The sequence below is a fragment of the Pezoporus flaviventris genome, unplaced genomic scaffold, assembly GCF_033815535.1.
Source record: "Pezoporus flaviventris isolate CSIRO_AGI_PZ_B2104156 unplaced genomic scaffold, CSIRO_AGI_Pfla_v1 ptg000066l, whole genome shotgun sequence".
Lineage (NCBI taxonomy): Eukaryota > Metazoa > Chordata > Aves > Psittaciformes > Psittacidae > Pezoporus > Pezoporus flaviventris.
The window spans coordinates 794331-812213 of NW_026892614.1; the positions used below are offsets into that span (position 1 = coordinate 794331).

The 17883-nt window shown below is 38.2% G+C and overlaps 1 protein-coding gene across 1 annotated transcript in view; it reads left to right on the plus strand.

Annotated features, from left to right (window-relative positions):
• Positions 1 to 17370, plus strand: part of LRFN2 (leucine rich repeat and fibronectin type III domain containing 2) — a 226290-nt gene extending 208920 nt beyond the window's left edge. Inside the window, exon 3 of the mRNA XM_061470891.1 lies at positions 17282 to 17370. Coding sequence (XP_061326875.1) covers positions 17282 to 17291 — 10 coding nt within the window. The 3' untranslated portion in view covers positions 17292 to 17370. The remainder of the gene's footprint in view (positions 1 to 17281) is intronic.
• The last annotated feature ends 513 nt before the right edge of the window (positions 17371 to 17883 follow it).

Genomic DNA, 17883 nt, shown 5'->3' on the forward strand with positions numbered 1-17883 from the left:
AATTTCTTAGAAAGATATATATATATATATATAGTCTGTACATATGCAAGTGTGTGTTTGTCTGTGTGTGTATACTTATCCTTGTATAAAATTACTACAGAGCAAGAAGCACAGGAGTGGGTGTCTGACTCTGTCCAAGCAAGAAGCAGCATATGTACCTACCACATGGCACAGGAAGTATTATCAGCCAAGATATCCTTTGTTACCTCGTAAACTGTACTTCATCTGAGGAACCAAAATCTACTTTGGGGATATACTAGATTGGCCACCAATCTACTATTGGGGCAGGGAACAAATTAACTCAGCCTCATCCAAACAACCTCTCTCTCTGCCCCTGTTCTCTCTCCTTGCCCACTTACAAGTTCCAATAAACATAACCCTACTGGCACATTTTACCTTTAACACAATCCTTTGTGCTTTCTTTTTCAACGACTACCTTGCCACACTTCCTTATATTTACGAGTTCTGAAAAGAAAGATGTTATTTGGATAAATCTGCTGAACAGGCACCTACATGAAACAGCAATTTATAATGATTCATTAAATGTTGGGATTAGTCTCAGTCTCAGATGATGCCACTGCCTACAATATACCCTGATGCCACTAGCAAATTATGAGATGCCAACAATAAAGCTGTTTGAAATGCCAAACTGTCCCTGGTTCAGAAGTAGCAGTCATTTTTCTCCTTCTTGGTAGCTGGTGCAGTGCTGTGTTTTTGACTTTCAGCCTGGGAACAGTGCTGATGACACTGATGTTTTTAGTTGTTGCTCAGCAATGTTTATTCTGACCAAGGATTTCCGAGCCTCATGCTCTGCCAGGGAAGACGGGAAGCCAGAATGAAGCAGAGACAGGACACCTGACCCAAACTAGCTAAAGAGGTATTTCATACCACAGCATGTCATGGCCAGTATATAAACTGGGAGGAGTGACCTGGAAGGGCTAGATCGCTGCCCGGGTCAGGCTGGGTATCAGTCGGAGGGTGGTGAGTGGTTTTATTCTCTTCCCTTGTTATTCCCCTTATCATCATTATTATTGGTGGTACCCCGAGGCTGGGCAGTCATGAGTGGCAGGGTGTGTGGGATAGTATGGGCAAGTGTCTAGGCTAGTGGGCCCCCTCCAGTGCTTTGGAACCTCACCACTGAACAAGTGCAAAATCCAGAAAAATTAGTAAAACACTTAAATGAGGTGTGTTGTCACCCTGGTCATACCAGAGAGGAACAAATCATGGCAATGTGCTGGGGCTTGGCCTATGCTTACAGAGCCCAGTTCAACACTGTCCAGCACCTTCTAAGGAAAAAAAAAACATCTCTGTATCTGATGGCAAAGCAACAGACAATGCAGCTACTCCGCTCCAAGTACAGCAGCTACACCAGCCCCAGGGACAAGTACAGCAATTACTCAAACTCTGACTACAATAGACAACGCAGCTAATCCAATTCCAAGCACAGCAGTTACACCAACCCCATTGACAAGTACAGAAGCTACCCAAACCCCAACAAGAGATACTGCAGCCACTCCAATCGCAGTGATAATCACTGCAGCTAAACCAGATGAGTTCTGCGGTATCATCAGCAGGCAACAAGCCAACATTGCACACCGCCTCTCCTGCTCTGAAAGACTGTTACAGGAGATGGAGCCCAATATCATGGACTGGATGAACACAGCAGCTTTATAGGGACTGGCCCATGCACTAAGGAATGATATCTCTCTCTCTTAGTGTGTGTGGATTTGTGTGTATATATATATTTATATGACAAGACTGACGGTATATTGAAAAATGTGGGATCTGAGCATGACATGAATGGTATGGAATAAGGGGAGGATACTGTCCTGGATTCAGCAGTATCAGTCATTTTTCTCCTTCTTAGTAGCTGGTGCAGTGCTGTGGTTTTGTCTTTCAGCCTGGGAACAATGCTGGTAACACTGATGTTTCTAGTTGTTTCTTATGTAATGTTTACTCTGATTAAGGACTTTTCAGTCTCATGCTCTGCCAGGGAGGAGTGGAGGCCAGGAGGAAACAGGGACAGGACACCTGACCCAAACTAGCCAAAGAGGTATTTCATACCACAGCATGTCATGGCCAGTATATAAACTAGGAGGTGTTACCCGGAAGTGCTAGATGACTGCTCAGATCAGGCTGGGTATCTGTCAGCAGTGAGCAGTTGTATTCTCTTCCCTTGTTATTTCCCTTATCATCATTATTATTGGTGGTAGCAATAGTGGTTTTGTGTTATACGTTAGTTACTGGACTGTTCTTATCTCAACCCATTGGAGTTACATTCTTTTGATTCTACTCCCACCCCTTTGGGAGCAAGGGGAGGAAGGTGGGGGGGAGTGAGTGAGTGTCTGCATGGTTCTGGGTTGCTAGCTGAGCTTAAACCACGACACAAACTTACATGTCAACCATTTATGATCTTACTTGTCCACACTATTTCATATCCCAAAGCACTGAAATTCATAAAAATACAGCTACCTACTGAGTTGCTGATATGGGGTTGTTTAGTTTGGAGAAAGGAAGGCTCAGGGGGGACCTTATCGCTCTCTACAATTATAAATTCTATGATTCAAGCTGATGTAGACTGACACTATAAATGATTCAACATAAGGGGAACTGAAGAATCTCTTCAAGGGTTTATCTTACTGTCATTGTGTAGGGCTATGCCATCCCCTACCCACTCCAGTGGAGGTCGGACTACAGTAAGGACTCCAAAGTCACCTGGTAGTTTGGGATCAGCTCTTCTGCTCCTAGCTTGGCCTATGGATGGTGTGCTGAGATTCTTGTCAAGAATAACAGTGAAATTATTTATAGATCTCCTCCAGCTTTATCAAAGAGATACATCTCAATGTGTGCTCTGTGCTGTGGTAGAGTGAACAGCTTTTGAGTAGAATGAGTGCTAACAAAGGGAACAAGTAAAATATTGGCAGAAGAAAATAACCCAGTGGTACAATACTGAAAAGGGAAGTACTGACTGAAGTAATCCTGCCACCCACATGCTAGCTGAGTAGAAGCACCATGAAAAGAATGAGAATGGGGGGAAGAGGAGAAAAAGAAAGCAAATATGTGTAACAAATTATTGACAGCTTGGTTGCAAGTCAAGTTAACTTAAAGGCAATAAATCATATTTCCAAGGAACTTGCACTTGTACTAGGTATGTGCTGACTAGTATAGCGGTTAAGCATGGGTTGGGTGCAGAATTCAAAAATTTTATTTTTTTGCAGCTGCTGGCAGATTATAAATGCTGCCTTTTAGCTCAGTTTCCTAGCACTTCCTTTTTGTGGTGACTACTTTTTTATATATTCAAGAAAGCGCTACCTGGGCAAACTCTGAAGGCAACAGAAGGTGGAAAAGGTCTACTGAGCACAGATATGTCGATGGACAGACATCTGTACTTCTCATTCTCAAAGCCGGATTTTATAGTGCTCACCTGAGTGTGCACTGAATACTAAATTTCTAAATTAAAGTAGTTATGTGATTGTTTTCATTCCTGTAGAAGCTCCATTTTTATCCAACACATTGTTTCAGATATTACTGTCCTGTTCTTCACATGGCTGTTGCCTGCAACCAGGACCACTTTTTTCTAACAAATATCCTATTTTATGCAAGAAACACCTAAAGCCTATTACCCATCACTGGCTGCATAAAATTACAGGCTGTCAGGATGTGTTAGATGAATCCATCTGGAGAAGATAAAAGAACCAGAAATGAAACTGGGCTTAACATTGCAGATAAACTGTCTTTTAACGTTAAAACAAACTAGTGAAGAGAGAAAAGAACTGTTAGATAATGCATTCAACGTCCTATCTGTTTCAGAATTACATTTCTCAGAGGCTTTTTTATTTGTGGTAGGTCTTACTTGCCCAAAGGGTGGTCCCTTTTATTTATTGCAGCATTCTGACTCTTGTCTTTTAGCAGGACAAAGAGGAAGAAGAACTGAAAAATAACAACAATTTTCACAAACTTTAAAGAAAAGTAGGAAAAACTAGGAAAAAATACATTTCCTTGGAAAGAAAATTCAGACATACTCTTATTCATGTCAATAAGTCTGAACCTAATGATTACTGAATACTAGTACCCCTTAATACCTCTTTGGGAGTATATACAGGCAATAAAATTGTCTTATGTTAATGCCTATTTCAAGAGCCTTTTACTGAAGAAAGAATTGTGAAGTTGCTGTACAGGATTGGCAGTCCAGATCTGTGTGAATTTCCCCATTTACTACTGGGAAGAAGAATGGGACAGTTGGATGAGGACTTTTGAGAATTTGAATTAAACCATCAAGTATATGATGGTCATGATATGGTTCATCATAATCATAAGACTATCCAGATGCTAATGCGTTAGCAAAGCGCTCGGCTTTGTTACATCTAGATGTGAAACCATGCTGCTTTTTTTTCTATTTCCTGCAAATGGATGGAGGAATCCCTTTTTGACTCACAAAAAAAAACAAAATAAACCCATGAAAGGCACAGTGTTCATTGCAGGGGTTGGAACTAGATGATCTTAAGGTTCTTTTCTAACCATTCTACAATTCCTCCATACTGGCAATGTAAAACTGATACATGTGGAAGTCACACCCAAGTCATTTTAAGGTAGGAGACTGGGTCAGCTTTAATGTGGTTAAACAAACAGCAGATTAAGCATGATCCTAAGAAGAGAAAGGTATTTTCAGCCCCTCTGTCAGGAGAGTAAAATAACTACCAATAAGAAAGCTTTTTAAAAATATGAATGTTTTAACTCTGCTACAGATTGCTCCTTTAGGAACCATAGAGACCAGAGAAACCTTCCTTTTCAAACAACTGCTGTAGAAGGAGATTTATTTTTTTCACAATTAAGTGATACCATCTCTAACTGAGATGTCATGTGGGGTGGTAGGAAGGGGATTTTCCATTATCCAGGCAAGCACATGAAAACAGGAGGAGGAGGAGGAGGAAGAGTGTGTGGGTGTGAGTGCAAGAGATTGCACACATAGCATTTTATGGACACCTCACAACAGCGATTATCACCCAGACTAGAAGTAAAAGGGTTTGAAGCAAACCCCTTGGTCTTTCCTTGACCTATAGTATGTTCCAGGGTGCTACATAATGGACAGCAACTCTACTCAGCAGCATTGACACTCACTGGGGGAAGCTGATAAAAGCATCTGAACAAATGAAAGCATATTCAAAATAGGGTTTTTTTGGTTGGTTGATTGGTTGTTTTTTTGGGGGGCTGTTTTTGACCAGGTCTGCTCACAGGCAGTTAGAAAGGGATTAAAATAAAAAAAAAAAAAAAACAAAAAAACCCCAACTAAATAAACGCAATCACACACACACACACACACACACACACACGTATTTGTTAAATAACCACTGTTGCAGGGGCTTGTTTCACTTCCACTTGGATCACTAGATCCCCTCTTACCCCAGAACTGCAGTGGACTGAATTACTCTCAGGGGAAGCCATACAGCACTCCTTATTTCCTGGAGAAATGCCTTCAATTTGATGTTAGAATGTGTCATAATTCTGCAGAATTGGAGCCATAATACTTTGCCATAATATTTCAAACTGTCAAAGCTGAAGAAAAGCTACAGATGACAGGACTGGCTCTGTATCTTATTGAGCATCACAGTTAGCCCAGGATAACACTCCTAGGCCCAAGAAATCTGCCTTCGAAAGCAGTCACACATTACAGTAGAGAAAAAAACCTCTTCTGTATTTCTAACGAAGATATAGTGCCTAATCTGACAAAGTCATGACAAAGCATGATTTCATTTTTGTCTCACCAAGTGCTTTAGGAATAAGCCCTTTTCAGCAACCTGAAACATGAACAAAATAGGTTTTGTTAATACTGTTTTGATTTATTTACAAGAGGAAACCAGGGGAGGGAGCAGCCTGAAGAAAAGTGCAGCAAAGAACAGAGGTGGCCAAGAGGGTCTGTCGCCAGTAAGCAGCAGGACACAATGGGGCATGCCATATAGACTGTGTTCAGTGCACCATTTATTCATTAGATCTCCCCACATATTATTAACAATGCCCCCAGGAAGTCTCACTCCTGCAGTTGAAGAGGCCATGAGCTTTATATTGTAACCTGGGCAAGTGGGATCTACATCAAGTGTCTGTAGTATGGCGTACTCTGAGAAATCTATTCTACTGAGTACAATACAAATACTGTTTAACTAAAGCGCTAGGCATGTAACTGGCGTACTCTTATGTTTCCTTCTTGCTTTTAATAGCTAACAAGGGCCCGTAAACACCAGGGAAGGGGAAGAGAATTGCAAACAAATTGAAATTCGTAGTCACATAGGTATAAATTAAAAACGAAGTCAAAGTACAGGAGCACAGCGCTCCTCCATTGCAATCTACAGATACTGAGTATGCATCATTAGAAAGACTATGTACACATTATAATGGCAAAAGGGCTTAAAACAGAGCTGATCTTTTTCTTTTAATTTCAAGGCTATGACCCTGGACTGTGTAAAACCCACCATCTAGGTGATGAGGGAAAAAAAAACAACATGTACCAGCAGAGAACTAAGCATGAAGGTTTCAAATGCAGAATGGAAAAAACTTGTACGATTTCCTGTATAAATACTTTTCTTGATTCTTTTTTTTTTTCCCCTTCATAAAACTACGAGCTTATGCCACTAATTAAACACCAGCCTATTCAGTGGCTAAGTTACACATAGACTTTTCCTGTTATGCTGAGTGACACAAGCATCTTTCACTGCTGGGTGTTATGGGACAGCAGGTGTTACATTCCTAAAGTTAACAGAGGTTCAGGTTCATTTCAATTTCACACTACTGAAAAACTTCCATAACATTAAAAGTGTCATGCTAGTCTAAACCTGACAAAAGTTATATCATAATCCAAATCCCATTCATTAACTCAGTGAAAATATCTCTTCTGATTTATTTGGATTTTGTTTCGGGCAACAAGTTTATAATCCAGAAAACTCTTTGAAGACCCATGAATTCAATAGTGCCACAGACACAGAAAATAATTATTTATTACAATTGTAATCAGAAAAAATTATGACCCCTGATAACATGTGATTAGTAGTAGCTCCCTAGTGCTCCAGTTTTTAAGAAAACACGAACATTAATGTCAATTTGAAAGTTCATAAAGAAGTAGTTAAAACAAAAATGGATTACAATTATGGGATATCCTTTAAGAGAAATGCAGCCATTTTCGAGAGAGACAGAAAATAACAGAAATTGTCAGAGGTCTAGAAATAAAAGAAAGATTGTCTAGGTAAGGGAATAATGAAAGGAAATATGGAAACAGCCTGCAAATATGCAGGAGGATGCCCCAAATGGCAAAGGGGCATCTCTTTTCCTTGTCCATGACATTAAGACAAACAGTAAAAGGGTATAAAATGCAATAAGGGAAATTAAGGTAAGGCATTAAAAAAAACCTTCTATTGATAGAGCTCATGAATCACTAAATTGGGTATGGAATCTCCATCATGAGACCTTTTTGAGAAAAAGGACAAGCTTCCCTCAGATAATAACAGTTAATGTCACCAGAGCAGGAATATGGGCTATGTGTCTTCTCAGGATTCCTTCTAACTTTTTCTGCTGTGATTTTAAATTTAACTTTTTTATTTTAATAATATTTTATTTACTTTGTCATAAAAGAAAATAAAATGCAGTTTGCCTATTGAAAGATGGATTATTTGTATCGTAATTAACCTATAGATCTTTGGGTCAAATTTAGAAACAAATTGCTAGTTTGGAAAAATTACTGAGTACTATCTCAGTATTCCAATTCAGATTTATTATGGGAATCAATCTTTTTAAAGATACCATTAAAAATAGATATATACTGTACAGAACAATAAATAAGTTAATTGTTCAAATAAGATGTCATAGCCAAAACCCAGTGCCAGGAAATTTTCAAAATAGGATTTATCATTCTGAAGGATTATGTTTCAAGTGAAGGCTTGCATCGGTGTTTCTTTTTATAGATGAAATTCCAATTTAAACTATATATACAGACTTTCCCATCACTTCAATCTCAGCTCATGACAAACAGGTTTGGGCTTACCTTCTATGTAGAAGGGAATTTTGCTAGACATACGTAGACAAGAGGATATTTACATAACTACTTTCAGGACTCTATTTCTGCTACACTGAAGCAGCCATCTTTTGCATGGACAAAACTTGGTTGTGGGGAAGAGTTTTGAAAACATTCCCATAAACTGTTGCCTAAAGGTTTGTTGAGGGCTTTTCTGTGTTGTTTTCCCTCCTTACAACACATCTGCTTATACTATGAAATAACAGTATTCAGATCTGACATGCTCCTGAGATTTTTTTGACGTGAATGGAAAACACAAGTTGCAAAATACTTGAATTAACATTTCTTACTAGGAGACCAACCGGGTTTTACCTGAGAAGATTTGATTTAAACTGAATAATAGAATATAAAAAATACTACAACAATACACTATGTGGTCAATCATATAATATGAGATTCAAAAAATGTTCATAACAAATACACTACAAGCCACCTGCAGGCTACAAACAGTTCATTCACATTAAATAATGAAAAGCTGCAAATTACAAACACGTAAGTACATTTGTTTATGCATGATGTATTAACCTGGACATTGGCCAAAATCATAAAACATAGTTGGGAAAGTACTACTCTTCATTTTCACAGACTGTATGGTATCAAACAGGTTGCAAACCTAAGCTGAAAATTCAGCTACAGAGCATTTCAGGGATCAAAGGGCATTATTGTGTTTCCACAAATGGAGAAGAAAAAGGAGGGGAAGGAATGTCAAAAAACCCTAAAAAACCAAGTGCAAATAACAGGATATTAACTGCAATTCAATAAAAGTAATTTTGCAGCTAAGACAAAGTAATTACCACTTTTCTGAGATTTGTAATACATAGCAGGAGCTGGGCACAAGGACAGTGCATACTTGTTATTGGCAGCATGTATGCTCTTTCAATACACATGGAATATTATAAAGCTGGATCTGATGCAGTCAGCAAACTGCCTGTACATTACGTTGTTACAATGAGTCTAATTTCAAGGGCAGCTTAGAAACAGAAGTAAATAAAGAAGCTAAGGAAATAAGTAAAATAAGGAACTAAGTAGGACAACTAATATTTCACAGATAAAAGTAAGGAAAACCCAATGTGGCTGCTCAACAAGACCAGCTCTATTTCTGCAATATCATCTTCATCTCTGAAAAGCATCCTATCTGGCAGAGCTCAAGGGTTGAAAAGTGTCAACAACAGGAAACAATCAAGGGAGGGAGAAATTAAAATGCCTGTGACCATCAGCAGCTGTGGAGAGAGTAATTGACAGGTAGTGTTTTTCTGCAAAGGGTTGCTGGGTAAGGGCTGGCAACTCCTGCTAATTTTGGAGGGTGGGTTTCTGACCTTTTTACATGACTGGGGACAAGCTGCTGTTGAAAACACTGATACTATGCAAAGACTCCTGAAATTACTTCCTACAGCCATCCCCAGTCCTCAACTATGTGTCTTCAGTTCTGGAACACATTTCTGAACTTAAGGCATCAGGCAACCTGAGCCAAATGCAATAGGGCATCTGAAAGGCCCAAAGAAATATCCAGCCTCTTTTACTATGCAAATAAAAGATCAAAGAAAATCCTGCTATGCTGCTGTCAGCTTTTCTGTAGGAACTGAAATATATAGAAATTAAGTGTTCCAAAAAGTCTCTGAAGTTAAATTGCACTTGTTAGGCATCCGTAAGGATCTTCTCCAAAACTTGAGGTGAAATTGGCTTCTCCAGAACTAAACAGCCTGGTGAGTGTGTTGCGCCTTTTGCCACATTTCACACGTTTAGGTGTTCCACAAGAACTGAGGGCATTTTTTATTGTCTGTGGGCAGGAAGAGAGTTTAAGTTTCTTATTTCAATTGCTCCCAGGAGAGATTGAACCTTTCTAATCCAGAATACCAAATTTACCAACACTAAGCTTGGTTTGCAATTACCATTTAATCATAAAGGACTGCAGAAAAAAATTGAATCAGAGAAAAAAGGCTGAGGAAAAACATATGAATGAGACGAAGTAAAAAGTACCTGGGCTTGTACTAAGTGAAATGACAGAAAGTGAATGACTGATCCAATAGAGAATTTGATATTGACCTTAGTGACAGCAAATCTTGACTTCTCTGCTGTTCAACTTAACCACTTTTTAGGGAAGTACTTCACTGGAAAAAAAGAATATTCAAAGGTTACAAAGTGACATTGATTTCTCTCAGCTAATTCAGTCCGACTTGGAAATGACAAATGCCAAAGGTGTTGAATGGACAAATGCAAAAGGAACACGAAGACTAATGCATTGAGCTACAATTGTTCCCCATGCCACAATGCACTTTTCAGGTTTATTGCTGGCCGAGATGAGGGATGTAAGCTGAAATTTGGAAATTACCCACCTATCAGTCATTCAGGTTTAGAACTTGGAAAAGAAAGTCACAGCAGGCAGAAAAAAATTACTTTAGGTCTTTTCAAATTCTAAGACAGTCTTAATGTAGGTTTCAAAGTGCTCTGAAAATCCCTCCTGACCCAGCAAACATGAATAGGTAGGATGTTTACAGACAGTGACTGCTGTCTGGGGATAAGACAAGCAATTTTTCCTCACCTTATATCTTGCCCTCCAAAACCTGTCATCTCACAGTACTAGAAAGCTCTGAGCTCCATTATGCTTAAATTGCTCTATATTACTACATACTACTGCTGTTTGAGGTGGTTTGTAATAGTTACACTCCTGCCAGTAAGGTATAAGGAAATAAATGATACATTTTGATGCAAGGCTATTTTGCTCGACTGGATGGATTAAAGAACTGGTAATAAATTTATCTTTTTTAGGCCACTGGTGCAAATCCAGTCCAGTTCAATAATGACCAGAAGTTATTGCTACCTGACAACAGAACTGAATCCATGTGAAATTGATCTGCAATTCTTAGCCCAACTCCTAATGACTTGGCCATGAAATTACCACCACTTCTGACACAAACTGGCCCCCATGGAGCTTTCTTAGCACTAGTGCCCAAGGACAACTGGGCTGGAACATTCCCTCTGCTTTTTATGTGCCAGAGAGAGTCAGGTCATGTTTTTTATATAAAAAGCTTTCTTCATAATAAAAATAGTTACATGAAGACTGGAACTTTTTAAGGGAAATAGAAAATTCAAAACAAGAATTGATATTTTTATAGGAAGTATCAAGATGAGATATTTTTTATCTTAACATGTTGTCATGCTTTTGAATTTTATTTTTTGTGGGTTTTTCTGTATTTTTTTTTTTTTAAGGAAAAGAAATTACATGTTACAATGTGTGTTTAAGATGACAGCTAGAATGGCATTCATTTACCTAACTTTAGATGAGTAGTGTAGGCGTCAGCCTCGGAGCTAGTCACCCCAGGTTTTCTTTATAGTCAATGGAGAGAAATAGGTACATTTTAAGTGTGATTCATCTCACCTATTTTAAATACCTGCTTTTAAATGAATAATTATCTTTAAATTACCGTCTCTCTCTACTGACTATGATATGAGACTATAGAGACTATCTTGAATGGAAGTGTATCAGAGACACCTACTACTGGTCAGACTACACATCAAAGTAAAGAAGCACTGTGGATCCTGCTCTTCCCTCTGTATTTAATGTACCCCCATTCAGCTCCAGGGCTGTTCACATCACTCCTTCCTTTCTTTCATCTTGTACTTCCACAGATTCAAACCTTTTTCTTGCAGACCTTTTGTTGTGTTGGGCTGTCAGGTTCAGCCACACAACTGGGGATATAGCTCATTTCATTCAGCAGAGCAAAGATTATTGATAAAAACAAATTTGCATTGATTGCCTCTGAGTCTAACACAGACTTTCTCTACCTCTCTAACAAAGCTGTGAAGGAGAATTTTGGACTTGCCAATAATTTCACAAAAATATTAGCTTGATTCTAACTCCATTACTCAGGCTAATCTCTCTTGGATTTCCTAGCATTTACACTGGAAATGGTTTATTCATTATAGATGGTGTGTAAGCGTCGCTTTTGTAATTCAAGGGATGTGTTAGGTGGTTTGTGGTGACATTTTTCTAAACAATGTGGGCAGCACTGGAATGTCTTTCTCCAACTACTAATCTCTTGATGGATGCACAATATTTAGATTGAGAGTAAAAACCTCTCAGGTGGTTTGCAGGCACAAGCAAATGTAGTTGCTGGAAAGGTCAGAAGTAAAATTGAGCTGTGCCTTTGCCTAGAAAGGAACCCTAGACTAGTAATGGGATTTCATGCTATTACTTTCTAGCAATCTTCAGTTGCCCCTCCCTTATCCCTTTCTTTCAGCTACTAGGACAAATGGAAATATAGGAAGCTGTGCAGTGGTGCAAAGTCAGACCAGGAATAGGCAGACATTTTAGGCATGTCTATAACACTGATTCACCTACAGCTTCACTCTAATGCATATCCTCTCTGCTTTGGTGGAACAGGTCTCCTAGGTGATGTCAAATTAACTATGCTTCTGATCCAGCACTCAAAACCAAACACTGCTACCATCACATTATTACTAGGCAAATCTACTTTAAAAGGCAACCTTAGCCCAGACTCCTAACACCTCATTGCTTTACAAATGGGCTACGTTCTCTTTCTTACACAGTCGAATAATTCAGTGAGTAGCAAAACAAGTAGGGTCTAAACATCCCAGCAGCCTCCTACCTCCATGTTTACCTCACTGAGCTCTAAAGAAACTATGTGGGTATGCAAGAGTTTGGTCATAAGCCATTTTGAGTTCTTTCACTCCTTCCCTTGTCCTGCAAATGCAATTGTCACACAAATTCATTGTGATATGAATATTTAAGTACAACTGCCAGCATTTTTTACGTTGCAGCTTATGTAACTTGACAATTACTTCCTTTCCCAAAATGGACTGCATTTTATTCATTTCTGACATTCCCACACCCAACTTTTTCAGCTCTTTACTGTTCATTCAAGGAATGATCTTCACGCTGCACAGAGGGAATATTGGGTATGTGAAAGCTCACTTGGGAAAGATGCAGGTTTTATTCTAGCAATGAAATAAAAGTTGATCAGAGCCTCATAATGTGACAACAAGAAAATCCTGGAACACGAATGAAATTACCCATTAATCTATAAACTATTTATAAAGTACAGTTTGTCCTCTGGCTGGAAAAAAAGCTTTAATAAAATAGCTGCAGAAGAAGGTAGTACCGCAGAGGACTAAGAAAAGATAGCATAATTACATGAGAAATTTTTTCACACCCTTCTGGTCTTCAGTGCCAAGAAGCAAATGCAGGGACTGTGGGAATGAACACCTTAGGGCCACTGGAGGAGGAGATCAGGTTCAAGATCATTTTAGGAACCTGAATGTACACAAGTCCATGGGACCTGGTGAAATCCATTCACAGGTCCTGGAGGAGCTGGCAAATGAAGTTGTTAAGCCACTGTCCGTCATATTCGAAAAGTCATGACAGTCAGGTGAAGTTCCTGATGACTGGGAAAAGGCTAACATAACCCCTATTTTCAAGAAGGGGAAAATGGATGACCCAGGGAACTAGAGACCAGTTAGTCTCACCTCTGTGCCTGGCAAAATCTTGGAAAGCATGATAAGGCACATGAAATCAACGAGGTGGTTGGTGAAAGCCAACATGGCTTCACTAAGGCAATCATGCCTGACAGGTACGGTGGTCTTATATGATGGGGCTACAGAACTCACAGAACTGGGTCTTAAGTATGTTGTTCTTTTTACAGCTAAATGTGTTTCATTCCTATAAACAATTATTTTTTTTCTCCTCTCACCCATTTTCTACTCACCTTTTTTTTTCTTAAAGACACACAGATTTGCTTAAATGCAGTTGTTCACTGCAAAACATTCTATCATAAGAAACATTTTGAAACGAATGGGAAAGGTTCATTTTGTGTGAATTATAATTTTACTTCCAGAGGTTATTCATTCATTTACGAATCTGTTCTAGCCAGCTAATTTCAATTTCTTTCACAGTCATATACAATAAAACTATTATCCAGAGCTAAATAAAATGACTTCATTGTGTTGTTTTTTTTTAATAAAAAAGAAAACACAGTCCTCTTCCTTCAGCTCCTATTACTTCTGGTATCTCTCTCCTGCTCAGTCTCACCATAAACAGGAGCTGAATGCCTTCTAAGCCAACACATCAGACACATTTTCTGTGTGTGCATCACACTATGTCTTTGTACTGCATTTCATATTCACTACCTCAAAGTGATCACGTGTTCATGGGAAATTATACCTCACATCAGCTGAGGCTCTATAACAGGGAGACTGGTAATGTGCCACCAAGAGAGGCAGCACACCTCAGTGGGAGTCAACTAGAATTTGGAACCCCTGAGTTCTGCCACTAACTATGCAGTTTTAGGTACAGCATGTACCAGTTTCCACACCAGTGAATTGGAATGGCTGGTATTTTTTATTTCCTTCTTAAAGTATTTTGTGATCTTACAATTCAAAGTGCTAAACATAGCAAAAAAAAAAAAAAGGTAATCCTACAAATAATAATGGTATTTTTTGACAACTGTGAGTTTTACTGTGTTTTTCTTTAACTAGATAAAAATTACATGTGGATAGAACCGGTTTAGGACATTTCAGACAATTAGAATGATCATCCGTAAAAGAAATATTGGTATAGACTTAAAGTAAAGACAATGTCAATAGACTAAGAAGGCCAGATACTATTAGAAATTAGGTAGTATGTTAAATTCTGAGAACCCATAAAATGAATGTTTCTGAGTTTAAAAGACGGTCAATAGAGAAGTGTCCAAAAGGTCAATATTGGGACCAGTGTTCTTTAATGTGCTACTAAGCCAGCAAAAGTGGTAGACAGCAACTGACTGAAAACTGATGGAAGGTTATTTCAGTTAATAATAGCCTGCAGATGCCTGTGAAATTCCCCAGCTGTACTTAAAGTCACTGGAGATCTAGAACATGGTGGCAGATTAAATTAATCTTGGATAAGCAGGAAATATTGTATATTGACACAATATGGAAATTCAAGTCACTGACAGTCTCTAGGCTCAGCAGCCAGCTACTCTAGCAGAGAAAGAAATGGAGGAGCCAGCACAAGCAGTTCAGAAGCTAGGTGATGAGCACAGTCAAAATTATTTAGGTTAGATACAGCATGTGGTAGATGCCTCCTGTAAACTTGAGTAAAACCAGGGTGTTTGGTAACTTAAACTAAGGAAAGCGAATAACCAAGAATATTTTATTTTATATAATACAAAGTTCACTCAAGCATTTCAAGAAAACTGCTTTTTCACCTTTTAGAAATATAGAACAAGAATGATATGTAAAGTAAAGATTAGGAGATTAGGAGCCTTACTGGGTTAATAAATAATGATTGCTTATTCTGGAAGGGAGCTGCTTGGAATATTTGTAGGGAGAATTAGAGGGAATATTTAAAATTTTGAATGATTCAATGAAAAATATTTTCTTCTTAAAAAGTATTTTAAGAGGCGAAAAGAATGGGAAATGGATCAAAATATGAACATAAGCGCAGTGAAGGGAAGAACTGTGGAAATGCTGCTGAGGTTAAGGTAATTAATATGATTTGTTTTAAATAAGAACCAGACAATTTATTAACCGATAACTACCTTTGTAGCTAGGTAGTAATCAAATTCTACATTTCACACTGGCAGTTAAACGAAACAATTTACCATTTGATGAGCATCAGTAGGAAAAAAGCAGTTGGGGTACTTTCTGTTCATTCTGATTTTATTCCCTCCCTCAAGCATTGTAAACTCTGTTCTCAAGAATTTTGACAATTGACTATAAAAAGTCTTAGCAAAAAAATTCCTTGAGTCAATATGGAAATCTGAAAGGTCTCCCAGCTACTAATGGTCCCTGATATCCAGCCTATACATAGCTTGCCACAGCAACTGCTTGTCATACTCATTGAACTTGTCATCCTCCATTCAAGTCTTTAGTTACCCTCTAGAGGGTTTGGTTCTCCTTTAATTCCGTTGGAGTGTTATGTTATTCCCCAGGTGGCTCACTGAAATTAATGGCACTCATCACAGAAAGTTATTCTTTTTATGTAAATAGGAGAGGCAAGGGTGAATCAGAAAAATTGATCATGGCCTTTTTTGCTTTGGGAGGGTAAAAATATTGCCCTCTTACCAAAATATGCAAAAATATGTCCACATCAGAAATACATTGGGGAATTTGCCTCTCTGTTGCTTTCTCCTTAGGACAGCTTCAGTTAAGTCATTCCTTTACTTGTATGGGAGAGATGTAAAATAAAGTCAGTACTGGGCTCTAGGATTCCTGCTCAGGAGAGCATATACACCTAACAGTGAAACCAAAAACATCGCAAAGTTTGAGCTTCAGTATTTTTTGTGAATGGAAGTAGCCTGCTGAATCACAGCCTTATAGTAAGCATTTAACCTATTGGCTGCCATTCTTATTAAACAAATGCAGACACATGCTTGTAGAGCAAGCTCCTTGAATTATCTGAGGAAAAGCTGCAAAGACATTCTCTATTATGTTTTACAGTGGGAGTTTCTCTTGACTTGTTTTGCTTTACTTCACTCCTCAAATATAAAGAGAAGGAAAAAGAAGATAATTTTATTTTTTTTCCTCAGGTTGACTGAGCTTCAGAGAATGTCAGGTCTACTCTCTCTTGATTTCCTTAGGATTGCCCTTTTAGAGCAAGAAAAGGAGGAAAAAAAAAAAAAGACACTCTAAAGCAAGGTGACTTTTCCTTGCAAGCTTTGATATGTTAAGATTCTATGGTAACATTTTCCTCTCTTTTCCTTTGCTTGACTCTCTTTCAGTGTCTGCTTTTCCCCACAGAGACACATGCTTGTTAACTTAAAATTAATGAATCACAGACATGTATCTCACTAATGAAGACTGCTGTGTGTTTGGGTCAGCTGGAATCCTCTTAGCATGCACAGGACACACTTGCTTTACTGTTTTTCTGTGGAGAACTTGAGAAAAAAAGTATGTCAAAATCATCGTAATATATTGAACCAGGGTAATGGGACAACACTGGGTGTGAACTTCAGGTTACCAAGAGAAGTGTGAGAATGAAATACATGTTGGGTTTTTTCCTGTTACTAGAGTTAAATGCATTTTATTTGTTGGGTTGTTGTTTTGGGTTTGCAGTGTTTTTTTTTCTTTAGATTAGCTGTGTTCTTGCTAATTTATAAATAATGAAGTTTATGATGTATCCAAATGATCTGCCAATTCACACAGATTTCTGTGAGACACGCATATACAGATAACTTTCCCAAATTCTTACTTTGTGATTTTCCAGACAAATGTTGTATTCTGTTTCAGAATGAATTGAAAGTTTTCTCCAAGCTGAAACTGAGATACATGGACAAGCAGAAACATTGACAGACAGGTAAACAACTAGAGCTTTACAGGTAGGATGAAAATTCCTAATTTATTCTCAATAATATGTAAGTATCTCAAGACTAAATCGAATCACTAGTTTTGCTGTGTAACTCTCTTCTGTTTAATTAAACACAAGTAGGTGTACACAAAGAAAATAATGAAGTATTTTAGAAGTAAAAGACTGTGCAATTAGAGCTAAAGAGCTGAAACTACTGCAGACAAATACAGATTTCAAGTGAGCTTGAGATAAATCTCTAACATCTTTGACCTTCCCATCTTTCTGTAGAGTATCTGGCAATGGTGTTATGCAATTGCATGTACAGTGCTTTAGATAATTTACTGTCAGTTTGTACAGTCTTTTGTAATAAAAAATGCAGCCTTCAAAAGCAGGGTCTATTGTGTTGGATAGGTAAATGCCTAAGAGAAAAATGGGAGATTACACACATGACAGGAAAGTAAACCAGTTTTGCATTTGCCTGTCACATCTGTCATCCAAAAAATAAGATCAGCACAACAAAATCTTTTAAGGTCTTCTAAATTTT